Below are 21,533 nucleotides of genomic sequence, written 5' to 3'. Positions count from 1 at the left end.
ACTCAATCCCGATACTGGAGCTGCTGGATAATGGCTTCGAAGGACAGGAGTACAGCGATATGCTCACAACATGGTGAGTGGGACTTTCTTACCGGTGAAAATGTGAGGGTTCTTTCACCCGACGACTTGTCAGATCGGCATTATGTATTCTTGAACTCCGAGCCAAATACGTAATACAACAGCCAGGTCATTCCGCAGACGCCATAGGTACCATCGCCGTAGCCAACTTGCGACCTGCCTCTGCCAAGCGAGCAGAGGGGCCGCCGGCGGGTGCAGTCTTCGCCTGCTTGGTGGGCTTCCCGGTGAACGCCTGTACCGGAGGAGCCTGACGATAACCTTCAAGACGATCATTGACCGTGTCGTTGTCCGTCCATATTTTTCCATTCATGACGAACTCTCCAAAGATCTCCACCACCGCGTGATGAGTGTTGAGAGACTGGGCAAGCTTCATATCCCTTTCGGTAGGACGAAGGGGGTCGGCAACAGGACTAGGGCTACGCGATCTCGACTGTTGGCGCGCCTCATTCAGCCATTCGAATCGGGCTTGGTCCAAGAGGCTCTCGTGATCGTCAGCCGGCGGAGGAATTGAGGGGAGAACTTCCTCTTCTTGTGTGGACATCCCATGCTGCATGTCGGCCTCCCAATGCAGAACACGGTAACGAGCACGGAATAGGGTGAGGAGCTTGTCGATGAGGTTGTTCATAGCGTGAACCTCCCGGGGGCCGAATTTGAGTACCTTGCCCTTGAAAACAATGCGGCCTACGGTCATGGATGCCTCTTTCGCCTGCGGGGCCGAGGGAACGGAGTCCGTGTCCACGCTGCTGTCGTCGAAGTAATTGTGCATAAAGGACTTGATGTTCTCGTAGTTGTGGACCAGGAACCGGACAGCGTTGTACAGGAGGGTGTGGAGGAAGGACTCCAGCTCGTCCGGAATAGTGACCGGAAGGGTGGGATGCATCAGGCATTGGAGAGACATGAATTGCCATGTTCCCTGTCAAAGTGTACGAGTGTCAGTTCAGTTCACACAGGAGGCGTCCTGTACATACCGTGCGTTCAGGTTGCCGCGCGCACTTCACGCGAACATCTTTCGCGAGTTCCCAGTCGGTCAATATCCCACTCCAGATGATACCGACGATACTTCCATCTTTTCTGAAAAGCATTGGAAGGATCAAGATGTTACCAACGCTGACATCGCGATGAATGATGTTGCAACGCTCGTACGCTGCTTGATGAGCTACGAGGAACATGTCAGATTGAAGACTTGGGTGCTGTGAATATTGTGAGAGACTTACCTCGCAAGCAATCAAGGATGACCGCTGCCCATGTCCTGCTGCTGGAGAACGCCGTGCAGGGCAAGCAGACCTCTGCCACAATAATCCTGTAGTGAACCATATGACGAATCCCCGAGCCGGGGGGCTGGTGTTCTGCCTCGGCATCCTTCGCTGAACGCTTGACCCCGCGACCGGCCTCAGGCTTGTCCGAAGATGGACCCGATACAGGAGGATTACCAATCTTGGGCACCGACGCGGGTAAAGGGGGCAGCTTGGAGCCCGAGGAAGGCTCCTGGCGGCCCAGACCGGTGTTGGTGGCTGGTCGGCTTGCACGGAGAGGCGCAATCTTGCGCTTCGACTTCGGGGGAGGCGGTGGTTGCGTCGTTCCAGCTGTGTATGTCGGCGAGTACTTAGAGGTCTCGGTTTCCTGCTCGGTGCCATCTCGCTCGCAGACATCTCCATGGGTGATCAGCGTAGGGACGTTAGGAACGCCCTCCTCGTTGAGCTTGTCGAGAACGTCCCCCTCCTTGTCAACGCCATCGTAGAACGGTCTCCAGGCATCCTTCAGGAAGACGAACCGCTGCGTCTCCCAGTCAAGCGCAACGTACCCCCGAGTGCCTCGACCCACCATGCCATTCGCCTCGAAGACGGGTTTGGCAACAAGAAACTTCCTATCACCCACTGTGATCTGGTAGCGGGGATAGTTTCCGGTGAGAGATTCGCGGAAGAGGTCCCGCATGTACGTCCAGACGGGAGTCGCATCGGGGCAGAGTTGTGGATGGTCTTTTGAAGCGTCGCATGTCTGGGTAGGATCCAGATGGAGGTGTTTAGCCTTGAACAGAGGTGACTCAGACAGGTCAGCAGAAGGCTCCGCGAAACCAGTCGGCATTTTGAAGCCTTTCGGGACCCAGCGTTCCTTATACGCTTGATCCGTAGGAATGGGAAACCCGAGGACGTCCATCCGTCTCCATCCGCAAGACTCCGTCGACAAGGGGACAGCCGTGTGATCGACACCTTGAGAACAGTCGTCGAGCATTGTAAACCCGTAGAGGAGTTGAAGGAGAAGTCGCATGTTGGTGACGCTCTCGAGGTAGTTGACCGCAGATGTGAAGGCAACCCCGCCACGGTCCCAACGTAACATTCGGAACTCATCCCCGTTGATGAGAAGCTGGAAGAGCTTCGTGCGGTGCTGGTAAGAACATACCCTTCCCGCATAGGACATGAGCTGCCCTCTAACGTGGCGACGCGTGGCAGCCGTAGCTTCGACGTTGTATCCTTCTCTGTCGTCAAACGGGTCGTACTCGCGGCCTCCGCGCTTGAACTCGATCGGTAGCCTTGACAAGGCCCAATTTGGGGCGCTGGGGACGATCTTCTCCTTGTCGCTCTCTGCGATCAAAGTCGCATCGACCTTGAGTTGTTTCTTGTCGCCCTCATCCGGCTTGTTCTCCGACGTATTGAGGATGTAGCCAGGGAAGAGGTCGAACTTCGTGTTCACCTCGACCTGCAGCTCGTCAGTTGCCAACCCATAGAAAGTAAAGTGCCTTGTTACGTACCCATGCATCCACAATGCTTCTCTCCACAGGTCGCTTCTTCCCAGAACCACCGGTGGTTTTGGTTTCCTCCGCATCCTGTACCTTCCGTTTATCCGCAATCTGGGTCGAGAATGCCTTCCAGATCTGTTCGATGCGGTGGTCTGGATAGCGAAGATCGAAATCGCAAGGAATAGGGACGTATTTCTTCTGGAACGTAGAGGGGGTGTAGGGGATGGAGGTGTTTGGACAGTCTTGCATGTCGTCTTCGCGCTCCTCTTCCGCGAGCCGCAGGTCCTCGATGCCGGGCTGGCGTGTGGGGTCGTGAGTGCGGGGCCGGTCGCCCTTAGCTGGAGAGGACTGCACAGAGGGATTACTATATGTCTGAGCAGGCATGGTGGAAGTGGTTGCAGACAAACCTCGGGGGCGCTCACGCGAGTCTTTTGTACCTCGGAGGGGGCTGGTGGTTAGAGATCTAGCGCGAGATCTGGGGTCACCGCGGCGACGCTTTGGTGAGCTTGCGTAATCAAGATAAGGGAACAAAGAGGAAACACAATCGGAACTGACCAAATGATGCAACAATGGCCTTTCCAATGTCTGTGGCTGGTGACTATGGCTTCCAATCAAACTCGGAGGTGCCACTGGATTCTCAACAAGGCCTAGCGGTGAAAGCTTTCAGCTATGAGGCTGAAGCACTTTATAGCACTTATTCCGACATACTCACCAAGTATAACAGTGGCTCGCTCAAAGCTTTGGCCGACGTTGAGCTGGCGACGGTGGACGTTGCTGTCAAAGCGAAGTTTGGTTCGATTACCCGAATAAGCGGCCGCATGTTGACGGCGTCAATGCAAGTTAATAACGAGCCGCTTACGTCACTTATCTCCTCTACTAACTACCTTAGTTCTGGGTAAAATCAGGTAACATCTGGGGTAAATCCGTTCAACGTAGACTCGTGTCATTAGTATACTATTAGTATACGACCCCCTCGGGCCTGACTCTCTCCCTCCACCACAGTCGATTGCTCCGACGCCTATCGTCCTTTCTAAGGCGCAGCAAGTAGTATTGACCACAGCTGGCACACTTGCGCTGCGCTGATATGTCTGCATGATCTGAGTGAGTCTTTGGGCTTTGCTACGCATAGTATATTTAGCATGCTCATTATCCCATGACACTCTCAGGTATGCATGATAGAGTACTCGGTCGCAAGAGGGCCAGCTTGTCACTGTGTGAGCGGACAGCTTTCCCAAGCTTTCCCCGCCTATCACTGATACTATCACTTACCTGCGGAATACTCAACCGACGCAGCGTGCATCTAGCACGATATCATATCGCGCGCTATCCTTCCGATCTCCTCGGTAGCACGGTTATGTCGCACCCTCCTCCGCTCTTCCTTCGCTGAAGACCGACCCATGTCGGGGCTACAAGCCACAGACGACTGCGCAACAAACCCGGGCTGGTATAGGAATGATCCCTTGCGACGATTTGCACTTAAGGCGACTACTCACACTTTTGGTCGTTACATATCCTACCGCGCCTCAAGTAATGGCCTCCAGCTCGGGGCATCAGTTTCCATCTCCCATCGGAGGTGCTCCACTTCCTGTCGACTTCGCCCCGTCCATACTCTTCTCAGTTCTTCATGCCCTTCTACTTCCCATCTTCGCCTGGCGTGTAGCTCACTGTCGCACACGCAACTTCGTGCTCGTTGGCACCCTCGCATTCACAATAGAACGGTAAGGCCCACGATTGCTATCACAGGCTCAGTCTGGCTCAACGCAATGGACAGATCTGTCCTCTACGCACTTCGCGCCCATGCGGCCCACGACGCCGGGGCGCGCAACAGCGAGAGCCTTGAAACGTACTTGCAGACGACGCTCGCGGGCGGATTCATCTCCATCGGCATCGATCTCATGCAGCTCACCCGTGCCCTGCTGGTCAACGCGACTAAGGGTTCGGATATGCTCGTCGTCGAGGTGAAGGACAACAAGAGCAAGATGCCCGATGATGGGTCGGATACATCTCTCTCCAGCCACGGACTCGCCAAAGAAGGCTTTGCAAGCCTCGAGGACCACCCTCAAACACGGGCATGCATCCGTCGAGTTATGCTTGCCGCGTCGATCCTGTTCTGGGCGGCGATCATCATGGGCATCGTTGCTGGTGTGGACTACCAGAATGCCCTCCACTCCGGAGCACACGCGGATCTCGTGCGGCAACTCTGGTACGCCTCCTGGAGCCTTCCTCATCATACATATGTGCTAACATCAGATGGCTGTCAGGTACGCGAGCACTGTGCTTGGTCTCATTCTACTTAGCAGTCTCGCAGTGGGTGCAGTCTGGGCTTGTTTTGGCATCCCCCGTGTCCCGCGGAGCTCTGTGATGTTGATCGTTCTCGTCGCTGCCCTTGCCGTAGGTTTTCACCACCCCTGCCACAGCTCCGAGATACATTAGCTGATCTCCTCTCGCATGTCGACAGTCAACAGTAGCGATATACCGGCTCGTCGTGATGCGCTTCTCGACGACATCGCTCCTCTCTGACGCACCAGGCTCGCTGAACTCGCTCGATTCCAAAATCACGTTCTACGTATTCCAATCTGCGCCCGAGTACCTCGCAGCGGCGATACTCATTACGCTGGACGTTCGCCGCATCTTCGCGACCGGCTTGTGGGGAGACAGGCAATTCCGCGATCCGCAGCCCAAGGTTTGAGGCCTTTGGCTCGTGAATCGTGGGTCCCCCAAAAGACGAATCTCCCTCAAGGTCGACGGCGTCGGATACGGAGGATCCAGGAGCCCGAGGGCCTCCTGGTGTAGTGATGGTTTGATACGACCTGGTCTGGCCTTGCTTACTTACGGTATACGTGCTGCTGGGCAGCTAGCACTCTACAATGTCTTCGCAACATGGTATTTCTTGAGAATCCCGAGGACTTGTTGCGTTATGTATAATGCTTTCCAATCCAGGTACGTAGTCATACAATCACGATGACGCTCGCAGCTGCTTGCGGATAGTAAGACTCTCTATGGGGGCGACATCAACATGTCTCTATAGAGAAGGTGACCAGTCCGTCTGGTAACTCACCCGTTGAACCTTATTTCGCCCAAGCCTTCCACAGCTTATACGTCCTCCCATGCCAGGTTTCGGCGCTCTCAAACATCTTCATCCTCCATGTAGTGCTCGTGGCGTGCTTCAATTCTTGCGTGTCGAAGCTTGCCGTCGACTGCCACTCATGCACGGCGAGGTACTTCGGCTTCTTCCCCCTCGCCGTCACCTCTGCTGCATCACTCCCCTTCGCGGGTCCTGCCTCCCTGATGATGAACCGCCGCGTGCGGCGCCATCCCGGCACCTTCGCAAGAAGCGCGATGTGCTCATCGCGGTACCAGCGGTTCAGCTCGTCCTCCAGCTCCGGCTTGACTTCTATCTCCATCGTGATGAGGATTGGACCCGGGGCGCTCTCGTCGTACCCCGCCGCGGGCGGGACGACGCTCGGCTCGATGAGGTCGTACGTGCGTCGATCGAGCAGCTGGAGGTTTCGCTGGACGTGGCGCTCCCTCTCGCTGGCGGTGCTGGCGAGAGTGTTGTAGGGCGGCTGCTGCAGGACCTCGCAGGACTCGAGGTCGTACAGGGCGAGATGGTGCGGCCGCTTGCCGTCAACTGCGACCCAGCGGGAGGTCGTGAGAATGGATGGGATGGCCATGCGGAGGGGAACGTGCTCGTTGTCGTACCAGTCGTTGAACTCATCCTCGGTGAGGTTGGGCCCGACCTCGCCGGGGACGCACAAGAGACCAGGTGGTGGTGACATGGTAGTTCTGACGGGATGATTGAGAGTATGTTGGACGTCTCAGCTACGCTGTTGATATATATATCTCTCGCTCCTCACGGGCTATTACTGGGACAGCGGATTGGTCATGGATCTCTCACCAGAGCGATTCGAACTTGTGAGCACCAAACTTTGTCGTCTTCGTGATGCTGCACCAAATATGAGTGTGTGACTGGACAGTCTGTTCCAACTCGGTAGAGTATCACAGTGCTATGGGGTACCACGACAACTTGACGGACATTACCCTGGGATGAGTCGGCAAGGAATGCTCAGCATTGGAGACGAGATGCGCCAATTCCTACGAAGAGTTGGGACTCGGCTCCAACTTTGACCAACGTGGACTAGTACACCGTATTCAGAACGAACCTTTAATGGATGTACTTCATTGATCATGATGAATCGAGACTGCAGATATAACTTACTCACCGGAGTCATTGGAGATGCGGTAAGGTATAAGCGCTACTAGTATAAGCACTGGTATAAGCGCTGAGTTAGAGCGGGCGTTAGTGAGGCTAATCGGAGCTCAATATTTCTTATATCTGATTAGGCGGAGTATCAATAGCTAATATCGAGCTGTCGCCCCAACTTACGTGATGCCTAGTAGTGAACAAGCTACTCGAGCGCTAGGCCCGCCCTCCTGCAAGACCAGTCATGACGATTCGTCGTACTTGCGCTCCGCTGATCCGTCTACGCACGACTTCCTGCAGGTTCTGCGCAGTGGGCTACACATGAAGCTTGAAGGCCGGACAGCACGTCAAGGTCCCATGACTCTTCTGCTGATCCGAATGGTAGCGCGGCGCACAGCCTCCCCCAGCTGCAGCCTTCAATCGAGGTTCGCCCACCAATTCTAGTCTACGCAGCACGACGCTCATATGTTAACCGAACCATGCAGCACAGCTGTGTACTTGGCGTAGCGTTTGATGCCACGCTGCGCGCTAGACCTCCGATGTGGAGTCGGCATCCATTGTCACATATGTATCGCCTTGATAAGTACTATATAAGACGACGGCACCCTATAGCTACCAGACTGGTCCTTCTACCCTCGTTCAGCTCCTGCTCCGTCTCCCTAATTTAATTTTCAATCCCGCACCTCATCCATGAGTTCCAGTTCAACTACACACGAGTTTCCGTCTCCTATTGGAGGTGCTCCATTTCCCATCGACTTCGCCCCGTCGATACTCTTCTCTGTCCTGCATGCTCTCCTTATTCCCGTCTTCGTCTGGCGCATGTCCTTTTCGAGAACACGTCAATACGTGCTCTTCGGTGCCCTCGTGTTCGCCGTCGAGAGGTAAGCGCATAGTACAGATTTTCTCAACATGCATGGCGCGGACTGAACCACCATGGACAGGACTGTCTTCTACGCCCTGCGTGCTCACGCGGCTCACGATGCGGGAGCACGCACCAACGAGAGCCTCGAGACGTACCTGCAGACGACCCTCGCGGGGGGCTTCATCTCCATCGGCATGGACCTCATGCAGCTCACCCGTGCGCTGCTGGTCAACGCGACCAAGGGTTCAGCCGTGCTCGCCAGCGAGGCGAAGGTGAACAAGGACAAGAAGCCCGATTGGGGGTCGGACGTATCCTTCCTCAAGGAGGGGTTCGACGTCGAGGGTTTTGCAGGCTTCGAGGATCATCCCCGGGCACGGAAGTTGATTCGTCAGATTGGCGGGGCGGCGTTGGCCCTGTTCTGGGTCACGATTGTGCTGGGCATCGTCTCTGGTGTCGATTATCAGCACGCCCTTCATTCCGGGGCACAAACTGACCTCGTGCGGACGCTCTGGTATGTCAGAGACACCTTGCTTACAATCCTTCCTATGTGTTAACCCCAAGGAACCCGGCACGCTCAGGTACATCAGCACCGCACTCGGACTCTTTCTACTGGTGGCACTCGCAGCGGGCGCCGTGTGGGCCTGTCGCGCCCTGCCCCGTGTCCCGCGGAGCTCTACAACCTGGATCGTCCTCGTCGCGGCTCTTGCCGTGAGTCTTGTCTGCGCACGTTCGTCGTGCATTAGCTGACGCTCGCACACAGTCCACAGTAGCGATATACCGGCTCGTCGTGATGCGCTTCACAACAACGTCCCTCCTCTCCGACGCGCCCGGCTCGCTCAACTCACTCCAGTCAAAGATCACGTTTTATATCTTTCATTCCTCACCCGAGTACCTCGCAGTCGCGATCCTCATCACCCTCGACGTCCGCCGCGTGTTCATGACAGGCTTGTGGGGCGACAGGCGGTACGCCGATCCGAAGCCCAGCTCCGAGCACTGACCATCTGGAATCTCGTCATTCGCCGCAAATCCAAACCTCGAGCGACGCGCGGAACCGACATGTCGGTTGGGGAATGTCCTGCAACCACTGACGTGACCGAAGTACATACTAGACAAGTTGACAGCCTGAGTTAGACCGCTGGCAGCGGGTAGTCCATGGGCGCGGAGCGCCGTCGCGTTCCTAGGTTTGACATCGTTGACATTCGGACCCTTGGGCGCAGGTCGATACCAGCCTCGAGGTCTCCGTGGCGCTGTCACTGGGCCACTGGGCAGTGGCTGCGGAAGATCGGCACGCACTTACGTAGGATTCGAGGGTTCCTAGGAAGGGAGTGAACCCGCCGGGCGTAGTAGAGTACGTTATGCACCTACGCCACTTCAATTACATTACAGCACTTTACATACTTTGGTATGCTCGATCTGCATACTTTCGCTCTGCTGATACAGTGCATTTGGAAGGACCCGGCCATGGCCATGGCCCATGGACGGGGCGCGTTATTGAACTTTCCGAGGCACGCCACCCAGGCACGACGACTATGGGCGGGCGGCCTTCTGAGTCTCAGCTTCCTCTCGCGTTCCGCCCAGCATCTCGTCCATTCCACTCAGCGTTGCCGCCGCAAGCGCCTTCAGGCTTGGGAGCCTGGAGGATATCAGGAATCAGGACACCGCGCTCGCTCCTCGGAGCCGGAAAGAGCTGTGATCGCGCATGGACGCTGAGCGTTCAACTTCCATGATGCTCGCCCGCTGTTCGTGCCTGAGCGGTGCTCGTGAGGTTCCCGGCGCTGTCAGTGGTTGCGATGCAGATGCTGGGTAACGCTGCGCTCTCATCTGCGTTCACTGACTACGTCTGCTGTGTCGGTCCCACAGATGGCCACCGCGTGCCCAAAGATGTCAAGACTCAAGGCCCTGGACCCCCCGACGACGCGCGGAGTCCGGACATACGCCTTCTCAGGAGTCAGGAATGATGGGGGTGCCTGAATGCTCTGCACCGGGTCTGTCCGTCTCAGCCGCAACGCACGGCGCACGCCCACAGACCATTCAACTTTCAAGTGGGCGAACCGCCAGGCACGGGAGGTGTCTGTGTGTTGATTCTTGAACAGGGAGCAAAAATCCCGCACTGGACGACGGTGAGCTGCACGGAATATCAGTGTGGTCTGAAGAATCTGATTGTGCGCACTGGTGTACATGTCGTGTCTGCGGCCAGTGAAGATACTAGCATTAATAGATTCTTCGACAGGCACCGTCGCACCGAACGCAGGGGTCCCAGGACCCAGGCCAGATGAAACTTGCTCAGGCTCCTGGCTGACGACATGGGCATGGGGAATTCATCGAGCTCGAGAACCAGATGGACCAGAAGTTTCGCGCTTTCGCCTGTTCCATTTGGGCCTTCAGTAACTTCGCGCAGTGAGCTTTGTACCTGTGTTGTGAAAATGCACTGCGTCGCGGTGATCAGCCGTCCGTGATACAAACAGAACGCTGGCAGCTGCAGGTTCACCGCAACTGAGCACTTAGATCATCGATGGATGGATGGCGAGGTTCTCATTTGCCCTCTGAAGAGGCTCCGAGTCATTCCGCCACTCAACTGCCAGGGGATCGGCCTTCGACATATATTGATCTAGTTGTCAAATTCAGGCCTTTTATGGCGACACCACGATGTTCTATACCATTGGACAAACACATCATGACGCTGTCTTAGCGGCGTACGACAACAGACAGGCCAACACGTTCACGACATAGTCCCTGCGCGACGTCGGTGCTAGCCTTCTCAGCGTCGACCTCATATTGACACCGACTACACGTGGACCAGGAGAGGCTGCCTTAGTACGCCTCCCTGCACGATTACTCGACCGCATACTTACCTTGACCATCTTACCACACACAGCTGACAACCTCCCCTGAGCCTCGCCACCTGCACGACGATATTTTCGCTCAGTCTCAGTCTCTAGGCCACGAAAACGACCGGGACTTGCTCCGACGACATTTACTACGCCATCGATTGGCTTCAGCACGACCTCCCGCGCACATTGCCTCGTGCTGGAACATGATGTCGCGTCCCTGATCAGCACTGCGCGAGGTTACGTCCGTGTCCACCGTGTCCGGTGGGTAGTTTGCGACGAAACTCTCCCATCTTGGGGAACCACGAGGGCCCGTGTACCAAGTTGAGAACCCTGGGTGGGTTTGTGCAAGCCTGCCTAAGTCTGTTCTCAAGGCGTGCTGTTTCAAGCAAGCGAGACACCGACCAAGCTGTCTAGTATTGAGGGAAAAAGCCACGCGTAATGCCAGTACTAAGACGTTCCCATTCGTGCAAAACAAGAAGACAGTGGATATGGACATGTCCGGGATTGAACCGGACCCCTCTCGCATGCTAAGCGAGCGTGATAACCAACTACACCACATGCCCTTGGTAACAGCGACGTAGTAAAATTTCTGGAGGGCGTGCACTTTCGAAGAGCAACAGCATAAGAAACCAGATATGTTATGTTTCCAACGCCCTAAACGTTGTATCTGAGCATCGGTGGATCTGTGTCTGAGATGCGGAACAGACATCAGTATGGACATTATGACGTCCGCGTGTGCCTCAGCCACATCGTAGGGGTGAGATCTGAGATCCACAGCATCGAGGACGCGTCGTTGGTACCTACGTAGTAGTGCGCTGGCCCTGCGAAGATGTCATGCAGCGGTGCGTGTTGGGTCCCTGGTGGTTTACATAAAGTGCGCGTCGAGGTGCGGGAAGTTGGAACACGCCGACCAGGGACAGCACTGCTCGCGAGATAGAGGCGTAGCGCTTGGCGATCTGTCGGGGGTGGGACGAGGAATACACGCCGGGTGCTGCGGCTCGGTGCTGCTGGGGTCGTCGCTGTCGGCGTGCGAGCAGAGAAGAGGGAGATGAGAACTGGACATGGCAGTGGCAGCAGCGGGCAGAAATAGCGGATAATGAGGCGATAAGTTGGGGACGGGGACGAGGGCGGACAGAGCATGTATTAAAGGAGTTGCCTTATGCGGCAAGTCAGGTACAGAGTGATGTGCCTGGGAGGGAAGGCGGACTCCAAATGGACTGCGTCGGACTCTTCCCCCTCCTCCCCCCTCTCACCACCGCCCTCCCCCTCCTCCATGCCGTTCCGCCCGACGTCCAGCGCAGGCAGGCCGTCCACTGCCCGCCAAAGCACAGGCCGCCCCGACACCGCCGCCTACTTCGACCGCGAGCCCCAGTACACGTATGACTATTCCCTCGATGAGGAAGACGAGGACGACGAGTCCGACGCCGGCGACGTCTTCGCCTTCGGGCCTCCCCCCACAGCTGCCTCTCCGATAACCCCGCCCCCTCCAACATGGGATCCCACCAGCGTCGATCGCGTCGGTCCCCTTGGCCCCGTCCCAGGTCCTTCCCAGCCATATCACCGCGCTCCATACCCCCTCAGCCCCGTCGAATCGCCCCCCTCGACGGACTCCCAGAACCAGGACGATGACCCGTATCGAATGCGCAGGATAGCCCCGCCCTCAGCCTCCACTGTCCCCACAACAGGAACAGGGCGCTTCACAGGCGTGAGCTCAGCGATCAGCTCGCGGGAGGTGCACGTATCGCTGCCCCATGGAGAAGACCAGGGGAAGGGAAAGGAGCGTCCACCCTCGACGGCGAGGTCAACGAGTTTTCCGAGCGTTGCAGATTCGGCCTCGATCAAGTAAGTCATATACTTTCTCAGACTGGTGGTACGACGAGCCACATACTTCCCCATCTCTCCCCGTGCGAGACGCTCTTTTCCTCGCATGCTATTTGCGAGCTCCTTTGAGATTGTCGTTGTGATTTTGTACACGGACGAGCGTTTGATGCAGCCGTTTCCTTCGACCATGAGATTTCGTGGGTACGCATGCTCAGGGACTGGTTGCTCCGGCCTGAGTCTATGCAGGCCCGCTTCTCGGGATGCGGTTAGCGGAAGAACCGACCTCGAGTGTCCGTTGGCCTTGGCGTTGTGTGCAATTCCGTTGGCCGCAGACTTCTTGCTTCTCTACCGTTCCCTTTTCAAGTTCTCTCTCCGCATGCTGACATGACATGACCCTGCAGAAGAATGGAATTCGACTTTGAGGCGGACGAAGACGAAGACAGCCCGTACCCAGAGGTCCGCGCGTCGGTATCAAATATCGACGACCCCGAGATGCCGGCTATGACACCACGAATGTGGTTCATCGGCCTGACACTCACATTAGCATCTGGGTAAGTGGCACTCTACCGGTGTCTTTCCCCCGCGCGTCACGGATATGTGCGTTGTACCGTACTCATCACTCGTCTATAGGTGTGCGAATCTCTTCTTTAACTTCCGACAACCAGCCCCTTCGATCGTCTCCAACGTCCTCCTCCTCATCGCACATCCTTTAGGGAAGGTGCTCGCTCTCAGCTTGCCAATACGAACGTTCCGGTTCCCTCGGTGGCTAGGCGGCTATGAGTTTTCGCTAAATCCAGGGCCGTGGAATATCAAGGAACACGCACTGGTATACATCATGGCGAACGTGTCGATTGGTGTACCGACTGCGCTTAATGCTGTGGTCGTCGCGGAGCTCAACTACGGCGTCAAGCTCGGTTATGGATTCAACGCGTTGCTGATTCTCGCGACGCAGTTGACCGGCTTCTCGCTCGCAGGCCTGTGCAGGCGATACCTTGTCTGGCCGGCGAGTATGGTCTGGCCGCAGAACCTGATCGTTTGTACACTCCTCAACACGCTGCATGCGGAAGAGGAGGATGCACGTGGTGGTCTGTCACGATTCAAGTTCTTCTGCTACGCGACGGTCGGGGCATTCTTCTGGTTCTTCCTTCCTGGTGCGTCCTGTCCTGCTTCACCATACTGCGCGCTGATGTCGTTGCAGGCTACCTCTTCAGTGCCCTCTCCATATTCTCGTTCATCTGCTGGGCAAGACCGCAGGACGTCGTCGTCAATCAACTGTTCGGCGTTTACAGCGGTCTCGGGATGAGCATCCTCACCTTTGACTGGTCGCAGATCACCTGGATAGGTAGCCCTCTCATGGTGCCCTGGTGGGCGGAGGTGCAGGTCTTCACTGGTTTCTTCCTCATATACTGGGTCTTGTGTCCCATTCTGTACTACACCAACGTAAGTGCGCGCGCGTTATCCTCCCGTTCAGCGACTGAACTTCTTCCAGTCTTGGGATCTTGCATATTTCCCTATGATGGCGAACAACCCATACGATCGCTACGGCAAGGTGTACGACGTCACGCGTGTGCTCACCGACGAACAGACCTTCGACCAGGCGGCATACGAGGCCTACTCGCCCTTGTTCCTTCCGGCCTCGTACGCCATCACATATCTCGTGGCGTTTGCACTCTCCTCTGCGATGATCGTCCACACCGTCCTCTATCATGGCCGCACGGTGTTGCACGGGTTGACTCAGACACGGATCGAGAAGGACGACATCCACGCGAAGCTTATGCGCGCGTACCCGGAGGTGCCAGATTGGTGGTATTTGCTGACCTTCATCGCCTGTTTCTCCCTCGCGATCGTCACCGCTGAGGTGTGGCATACGGAGATTCCGGTTTGGGCGTTGCTGCTTGCCATTGCCCTCCCAGTCCTCTATATGGTGCCGTCAGGATACGTATATGCGCTGACGGGACAGAACGTAAGTCCAACTCTCCTGTTGACGACATGGGCACATGCTGACACTTCTCGCAGATTACTATCAATCTGCTCGCGCAGATTATCCCAGGTATGATCCTCCCTGGCAAACCGCTCCCGAACATGGTAAGCTGTGCTCCATCGCAGTACACTGTATTGCATGTATTCACTGCGCCCACTGCAGATCTTCAAGGCCTATGCGGTGCAGACCCTTGCAGAGGGCACTGCGTTCGTCCAGGACCTGAAGCTTGGTCATTACGTCAAGCTCCCTCCACGCGCGACCTTCTCCGTACAGCTTGTCGCGACTACGCTTGTTGGTCTGCTCCAGGTCGGCGTCAAGGAATGGATGTTCTCGCACATCCCGGACATCTGCCAGCCTGGGCAGAAGGACTTCCTGACGTGCCCGCACAATCAGGTCCTGTACACGACGTCGGCGATCTGGGGTCTCATCGGGCCCGCACGGCAATTCGGAGCGCAGTCCATCTACCACCCACAGCTGTACGCCATCGCGATCGGGGGAGTGCTTCCGCTGCCGTTCTGGCTGTGGCAGCGCAAGTGGCCGAACAAGTACAACAAGTACATTAACCTGCCGATCATCCTGAACGGCATCGGCCTCATCCCGCCCGCGACGGGCATCAACTACTCGTCGTGGTTCCTGCTCGGGTTCATCTTCCAGTTCGTCATCCGTAGGAGGAACTTTGTGTGGTGGAGCAAGTTCAATTACGTCCTCACAGCGGCGTTCGATTGCGGGACGGTGCTGAGCGTGCTGTTCATCTTCTTCACGCTGCAGTTCCCGAAGGGCGGGATCAACCTCAATTGGTGGGGGAACACGGTATACCAGAACAGTGAGTGTATTTGGTTTCCACACGTGTTCGGTGTGCTGAGGAGCGTTCTTCGCAGCTGCGGACTTCAAGCGGGTAGCACTGAGGGACGTTCCGGCTGGCGGCATCCAGTGGTAGCAGGACGTGCCTCCCTAGGCCGTCCACCCGTCTTTCTTTTCATCATTCATATGGGACATTCGTTTATCTGCGTGTACGAGTGGAGGAGCCTTTGGAACTGAAACAACACCCCTTTCCCCGTCTTGGCCGCCTTCCGTGTTGTCCTTGCGGGGTCTGTTCATCCTCTTGGCGCCGTTGCCATGAGCTTTTTTTTGGTTATGTATAGCTGTCGCGACACAGCTTTCCTCTTTCTCTCGCCGCGTCACTCTGGTCCGCTACCCTGGGAGCATCCTCATCGCCTGGCCTCTCGCCAGCTCATCATCCGCCCATCTGCATCCGCCGTCTATCCTTATCTCCGGCATCCGCGTCCGTGTCTTACTTCCCATACCACCCCGGCACGAATCTACCTCACCCTCACCCTCCCTCCTGTCCTCGTCCCGCGTCCCATTCCTGGCCTGATTGCGTCCGCCATCCGCAACCATCCCGCACGCTATCCCCGCGCACCCTGTGACTCGTCACTCGTGGCCGGCGCTGTCGTCTTGCGCAGCAGCCGTTCTCCGTTCTTTTTTTCTGCCTTTTTTTTTCTCATGCACATGCATCTGTCCCGCCAGCTTCGGTTCTCAAGTGTTTCCATGTTTCAGGATTCGGCTCAGTAGCATATTCATTTTAGATATACCTTACATCCGATTCATACGTACATGCGCGCGGTCGCGCCACTCGTGCGCGTCGTGTCTGTTCTATACACACACCCGTCTATGTAAACTCTTCCGCCAGTGGGTCGGGTTGGGTCCGCAGCCGTCTCCTCCCTCCTCCCTCTTGCCTCTTGCCTTCTTACCCTGTTGCGCTCCTTGCCCTTCCATCCTCGTCTCCGTCCCCGCTCCCGTTCCCCGACCCCCGACTCCTCTGCACGTACGGCACATTATCGCCCGTCGTCCCCTGCCGCTCCCTTCGCGCCCGTGTTTCTGTTTCTTTTCTCGTGTCTCTCTTCCGGTGGTACCTGGTCCCCCCCGAGCGTCGTCGTGTCATTGTCAATGTCAATGTTTGTGTCAGATTGTCTATCCGTAACCATAACAGTAGCCGTTATCCCTCTCTGTCTCTGTCTCTCTCTCGGTGTTACGCTGTGTTCCCGTTCTCGTTCTCGTCCTCGTTCTAGCTTCCGTCTGTTCAAACAACCACCCATCAACAAGATATCCCCACATGACACATGTAGGCTGTATAGCATTGCATCGCAATCGCAATCGCAAGTTCCGACGCATACCCTGACCTGCGGTGACGCAGCCTTCGAGGCTACCATTGAGCGTGTCTTGCCTCCTCCGAGTCAATTAACCTTGGCTGGACCGTTGTCTCCTGCACCTGGAGCGTACGAGATCCATCAGGCCTTCCCTCATATCGTCTTCTCACTGTCAGTGTTTCTCCGAGCCGACAGCCCGCCCGCCTTGGCCGGGGCGAGTGCGTAACCGGCAACCTTAAAAGAGCTGGTACGCGCGAGCCTAATATACGCACCTCTCGGCCTTCGCTGTCGGACAACGCCTCGGGAGCATTGTCCTGGGAGACTGGGAGACTGGAGTGAATTGACGGCGCGCCGCGCCGCGGGTCCCCTTCGAATTCATGGCATGACAACCTCAGACCCGCCTCTTGGGACCCGAGATGCTTGGAGTGGCTAGTGGGGCTCGTGGGGCGGTCTACACTCTTCCAAACTACACTGGACACTGGATAGAGGGCCTCGGGGCGACCGCGCCCGCGCCCGCCTTCGTCGGTGGATAAGGATGTACTGTACATAGGTACTGATAGATCATAGGATTGGGTTTCGGCTCTAGCCACTGAGGCCTGGTCTGAGGCAGGTATGTCCGGATCTATTCGTGGGCACGAATATTGGGTATACAATTGCGGGTCGATTGGCCAGGGGTTCGAAGCTTCAATGTGGTCATGGGGCTGGGTTGATATGAGGTTTCGAAGTGGACTGTGATCAGAAACGGCTGTCCAACTTGTCTCGACGAGGGCCGAGGCTGGCGCGGCTGTGAGATGCTAACTGGGTCAACATCCTCAAGGTTTTGAGTTGATGCTGAACAGCTGAGGTCGAGAGGATGCATCTGAGTCCGAAGTTGTCTATTAGAGGACTCGAGGAGAAGAGAGAAAGAAACCACTTGGACTCCGTCCAAAAGCATCGAAGCGGCAAGTATTGCCATAAGCACGGCTGTTGTAGTGGCTGTGTATCCAACAAAGTCTTGGCTGTTTGTGCCGCCCACGCGCTCGGCATGGCCGTACAATCCTCGCAGCGCGGTGCGCCTTGGCGCGATGCGCGACGATGCCCAGCTGCTCTCCTTGTTCCTCGACCTCCATCTCTGGTCTGCCAGTGGAAAGTGCTATGTTCCGACGCTACAAGGACTACCTGCCGCTATCTCTCCTCCCCGACGACGAAGGCACACCGTATAGACAGCGGACAGAGATGGCGCCACGACGGCGGCTGCTCACATATGGCTTCATCGCGGTGTCTGTCTTTCTCAACCTGTACTTCTGCTACTCGGCATTGACGAGTTGGCCCACCCCGTTGGATAACTACCAGCCGTTGTGAGTGTTCTGTCTTCTGTTCTTGCTGCGGTTGGTCTCGGTGGGAACTGGTTGTGGAGACTCGGGAGTCGGGACGGCTCGAGGGTATGAGAGCGCGATGGGAACGTGTCCTTGGCGAAGCCGAAGTCGAAGATGCTGCGGGAGTTTGTGGGAGATTCCAATGCTCTAGCTGAAGTCATGCTCGGACGGCGCGAAGCGCGTCGCGCGATCTGCACCCGGAGTCGGACGCTGAGAGTGCTCAGCCGTCCGAGTCTGCGTTCCAGTCATTTTCGAGCCAAACATGAGAGGTGCATGGTGGTTCCTAATCTCACGCATTGATACCCGGATGTGATGCACGAAGGGCGCATGCAGTCAGGTTACTTTGTTGGCGTATGAAGCTGCGCGCACACACGCATGCACTTGAGGTGTCCATCCCTTACTTCTGTCCGTTTCCCGAGGATACTAGAGTGCGCATATATATGCATGTATGCGCACTCCAGAAGACTGCGGGATATGGCCAAGCTGTCCTTGGCCCTTGGCACACGTCTGGGAGCTTTGCAACCGGATGGGGTTGAGACTCGGTGTATGCATGTATGCGCACCCCCAGAAGACTCGGCTTACTGTGGGGTACTATTGCTCATATATGCGTGTATGCGACTGCGGGGTACTATCGCTCATGTGGCAGAGCCGTCCTTGGCCCTTGGCATGCGTCTCGGAGCTTTACAACCGGACGGGATGTCGGGGTCGAAGCTTGGACTACCTGTGCGCACTTATGCTTTGAATACAACATAGAAGAGGTGGCAGGGTGCTCGTCCCTGTGCATGCGTCATTCCTCTGCATGTTCGCCCGGCCATTGGATGGCAATAATATGGGTGTCAACTGAGTGTCATGCACCGAGTGTATGTTGGCGGACGACCGCAATAGCTCTGGCAACGCACTCTGCGCACACCATATCAACTCAGTATATTCTGCTTGGCGGCTATATGCTTGGCGTAGGAAGCTGTGCGTACATGCGCATGTTTCATCTTCCGAGGATACCCTGAGATTTGTTAGAGCGCGCATATATGCATGTATGCGTACTCTAGAAGACTTGTCATAGCGCGGGGGATGTCACCACACTGTCGCTCATGTGGCAAAACTGTCCTTGAGTCTTTGCACGCGTCTTTGAACGGGATAGTGTGTCGGAATTGCTACTGCTCTATGCATTGAATGCGAGATTGCAAGAGGCAGCAGGGTGCTCGTTCCTATGCATGTGTCATACCTCTGCAGGTTCAATTGGTCATTAGCTGTCAAGTTGGAGGTGGAGGCCGGAGTCCTCATGATACACTGAGTGCATGTTGACAGACGACGGCAGTAGCCTTGGTGGCTATATGCGGCCACATACTCTCCCTTCCGCATTCCTGTCCTCCTGTCGGAGAGATCAACCCCGAAGTTGTTGTTTCTGGGTATCAACTGCGCATCGTAACTCAGAACGCTGCGCATATTCGTATCTCTTGCAACCAGCTAAATTGCTTGCTCCATTTATGCCACTACGGTTCCCCCCGCCTCATCTTCACGTCAGACTAGTAACCTCTGGAGGGTGCCTCACTTCTCCTGCTGCGATCAGCTCAAATGCATTCATTCGCCCCGCGGTAGCTGTTGAATGCAGTTGAGCATGCGGACACTGATTTTTACGCGCTACCTTCGAGACTTCTATCTCCTCCATCCAGGCACGATGTACGTGCCGTCTCCTGAAATGCTCGAGTGAACAGCTTTGCTGTAGTTCGATTGCGCTTCGTCCCACCCTCCGCGATGTGTCGGCTATTCAGACTACCGTCTGTAGGCGTGTACGGTTCTGCGGTGGGTGGGCGTAGGGATCCCTCCCTTTGCCTGTTTTCGTTGCTTCTGTCACCAATCTGTTCGTCTACCCTTTGCCCTAGGGGTATCCGGGATCCATATCCCGCAGCAGGATGAGAGCGCAACCCGTGCATTGTGAGAGCCAAGTGCCGCCTCGGGTCATATTCAGGAGCAGTAACTGAATCTCTCCTGGTATGATCGTCCCAACCCCAGCGTCGACCCGTGTTCCCATCGTTGCGCTGTCCACTGCGTGTGTGAGCGACAGCTGACCGTCTTCTCCCAGGAACACACATCCCATCGTCGACGAGACCGCCCTCTCCGTGTTCAAGCCGCCAAATTCCCAGGACAACGCCGTCGTCACAGGGCTCTACACCGACGCGTTTGCATCCGCAGTCGCCACGCTCGGCCACACCCTGAACGTCGCGAACTCCTCTGCCGCCCGTCTGCTCTTCTACCTCCCCGACAAGATCTCCAAGCGCGCGCTCTGCATCGCGACCGTGTCCGGCTGGGAGCCCATACCAATCGAGCGCATCGCGCCGCCCTTCAAGGGCGTGGGCCGGCACTTCCTCGACCAGTACTCGAAGCTGCACCTCTGGACGCTCGACCAGCGCGGGTACAAGAGCGTGCTGTACATCGACGCGGACGCGCTCGTGCGGCGCAACTTTGACGAGCTCTTCCGCCTCCCGCACACGTTCGGCGCCGTCCCGGACGTGTACACGACCGCGCAGGGGTACACGACCGCGTTCAACGCGGGCGTCATGTTCCTGCGGCCGGACTCGGAGCTCTTCAACGACATGGTCGCCAAGATCGCGACCGCGCGCTACCCCGCGGAGCAGGCCGAGCAGGCGTTCCTCAACCTCTACTTTGGCGCGGAGGCCGTCCGCCTGCCGTACGCGTACAACGCGAACCTCGCGATCAAGGGCCGCACGCCGGCGCTCTGGGACGCGCTCCAGGACGAGATGCGCATCATGCACTTCACGATGGCCAAGCCGTTCCTCCAGGGCGACTACGCCGAGGTCCCGCTCAACCAGCTCGAGCGGAACGCGGAGAAGGTCGCGAGGAAGAAGTCCACGTACAAGCGCGAGATCGTCGAGTGGCTGGAGGCATGGCACGAGACGAGGAGGGTGTACCGGTCAAAGATCGACAGGTGCGATGCGTTGAGGGATTGAGGCTCGAGGATCCTTGGTTCGTGGCTTTAGACGACCCTTATGTGCTGGATGTATACTTTTTCCCGCTTATTTCAAACCCCCCTAATGCACTCGAGGTCCTTGACGTCGCTGCTGGAGAGCTAAGAGATTTGTGAGAATGCAGTACAAGAATTGAGATGCGAGTCGTCGTGTGCGATGTAGTCGTGGTGGTGCTGTTGAGTGGGTATGCGAGCGTAGCTAGCTCTCCTGCGAGTGTCCGAATCACCAGTCCGTAGCCTCTAGGCTCAATCTATACCAGAACAACACGTACCGAGGGCTGCGCTGCGCCCTTCTATGTGCAATGCACGACGACGACGACGACGATGAGAGAGAGTGCGTGCGCGCGCGCGAGAAAAGAAAACATGTCCACATGCAAAAAAAGACTATAATGCACAGAGTAACGCGGGTCCGCAAGTGCGCGGAGGAGGTGGTGGAGACATATAAATGAAGCAAAAAGATAAGCTACTAGCCCGTCATAGTACGATAGACACATATCAGACCGTTTTCCAACCTACACATTCGTCGCTCGTCTTCAC

At 56.5% G+C, this 21,533-nt stretch overlaps 9 protein-coding genes and 1 non-coding gene across 10 annotated transcripts; 5 read left to right on the top strand and 5 right to left on the bottom strand.

The window, feature by feature from the left end:
• Positions 1-153: 153 nt before the first annotated feature.
• Positions 154-3,473, bottom strand: L226DRAFT_615217 (uncharacterized protein). Its single transcript, XM_067686745.1, has 6 exons — positions 3,368-3,473; positions 3,220-3,287; positions 2,825-3,160; positions 1,293-2,772; positions 1,047-1,234; positions 154-991 (listed from the first exon to the last, which is right to left on the bottom strand). The coding sequence occupies exons 3-6, from the start codon at positions 3,059-3,061 to the stop codon at positions 188-190; spliced, it is 2,709 nt and encodes a 902-aa protein (XP_067532507.1). The 5' UTR covers positions 3,062-3,160; positions 3,220-3,287; positions 3,368-3,473; the 3' UTR covers positions 154-187.
• An 869-nt stretch (positions 3,474-4,342) lies between these two features.
• On the top strand, positions 4,343-5,501 carry L226DRAFT_573600 (uncharacterized protein; the record flags this gene model as incomplete). Its single annotated transcript, XM_067684882.1, has 4 exons — positions 4,343-4,530; positions 4,584-5,015; positions 5,074-5,203; positions 5,271-5,501. 4 exons carry the CDS (start codon positions 4,343-4,345, stop codon positions 5,499-5,501), a joined length of 981 nt encoding a protein of 326 aa, XP_067532506.1.
• Positions 5,502-5,737: 236 nt separating this feature from the next.
• On the bottom strand, positions 5,738-6,975 carry L226DRAFT_537682 (uncharacterized protein). The gene is made up of 2 exons (XM_067681359.1): positions 5,871-6,975; positions 5,738-5,809 (listed from the first exon to the last, which is right to left on the bottom strand). Exon 1 carries the CDS (start codon positions 6,589-6,591, stop codon positions 5,881-5,883), a length of 711 nt encoding a protein of 236 aa, XP_067532505.1. The 5' UTR covers positions 6,592-6,975; the 3' UTR covers positions 5,738-5,809; positions 5,871-5,880.
• Positions 6,976-7,261: 286 nt separating this feature from the next.
• Positions 7,262-9,331, top strand: L226DRAFT_615215 (uncharacterized protein). Its single transcript, XM_067686744.1, has 5 exons — positions 7,262-7,441; positions 7,502-7,897; positions 7,958-8,389; positions 8,457-8,586; positions 8,639-9,331. Exons 2-5 carry the CDS (start codon positions 7,707-7,709, stop codon positions 8,873-8,875), a joined length of 990 nt encoding a protein of 329 aa, XP_067532504.1. The 5' UTR covers positions 7,262-7,441; positions 7,502-7,706; the 3' UTR covers positions 8,876-9,331.
• A 74-nt stretch (positions 9,332-9,405) lies between these two features.
• Positions 9,406-10,189, bottom strand: L226DRAFT_525054 (uncharacterized protein; the record flags this gene model as incomplete). The annotated part of the gene is made up of 4 exons (XM_067678934.1): positions 9,406-9,511; positions 9,538-9,653; positions 9,714-10,003; positions 10,057-10,189. 4 exons carry the CDS (start codon positions 10,187-10,189, stop codon positions 9,406-9,408), a joined length of 645 nt encoding a protein of 214 aa, XP_067532503.1.
• Positions 10,190-11,198: 1,009 nt separating this feature from the next.
• Positions 11,199-11,272, bottom strand: L226DRAFT_t197. Its single transcript has one exon. It is a non-coding gene; the product is annotated as a tRNA-Ala (tRNA).
• A 1,663-nt stretch (positions 11,273-12,935) lies between these two features.
• Positions 12,936-15,448, top strand: L226DRAFT_467866 (OPT oligopeptide transporter; the record flags this gene model as incomplete). The annotated part of the gene is made up of 7 exons (XM_067676094.1): positions 12,936-13,081; positions 13,161-13,681; positions 13,729-13,970; positions 14,020-14,493; positions 14,547-14,615; positions 14,674-15,334; positions 15,390-15,448. 7 exons carry the CDS (start codon positions 12,936-12,938, stop codon positions 15,446-15,448), a joined length of 2,172 nt encoding a protein of 723 aa, XP_067532502.1.
• A 90-nt stretch (positions 15,449-15,538) lies between these two features.
• On the top strand, positions 15,539-16,171 carry L226DRAFT_165408 (uncharacterized protein). Its single transcript, XM_067672585.1, has one exon. The coding sequence runs from the start codon at positions 15,628-15,630 to the stop codon at positions 16,081-16,083; it is 456 nt and encodes a 151-aa protein (XP_067532501.1). The 5' UTR covers positions 15,539-15,627; the 3' UTR covers positions 16,084-16,171.
• A 360-nt stretch (positions 16,172-16,531) lies between these two features.
• On the bottom strand, positions 16,532-17,464 carry L226DRAFT_165373 (uncharacterized protein). The gene has a single exon (XM_067672584.1). The coding sequence runs from the start codon at positions 17,204-17,206 to the stop codon at positions 16,715-16,717; it is 492 nt and encodes a 163-aa protein (XP_067532500.1). The 5' UTR covers positions 17,207-17,464; the 3' UTR covers positions 16,532-16,714.
• A 164-nt stretch (positions 17,465-17,628) lies between these two features.
• On the top strand, positions 17,629-21,223 carry L226DRAFT_537677 (nucleotide-diphospho-sugar transferase). Its single transcript, XM_067681358.1, has 2 exons — positions 17,629-17,995; positions 20,094-21,223. The coding sequence occupies exons 1-2, from the start codon at positions 17,874-17,876 to the stop codon at positions 20,977-20,979; spliced, it is 1,008 nt and encodes a 335-aa protein (XP_067532499.1). The 5' UTR covers positions 17,629-17,873; the 3' UTR covers positions 20,980-21,223.
• The last annotated feature ends 310 nt before the right edge of the window (positions 21,224-21,533 follow it).

Source organism: Lentinus tigrinus (assembly GCF_003813185.1).
Source record: "Lentinus tigrinus ALCF2SS1-7 unplaced genomic scaffold L226scaffold_26, whole genome shotgun sequence".
Classification (NCBI taxonomy): Eukaryota; Fungi; Basidiomycota; class Agaricomycetes; order Polyporales; family Polyporaceae; genus Lentinus; species Lentinus tigrinus.
Note: the sequence above shows the minus strand (reverse complement) of the source record. Positions and strands in the feature narration are given on the sequence as shown.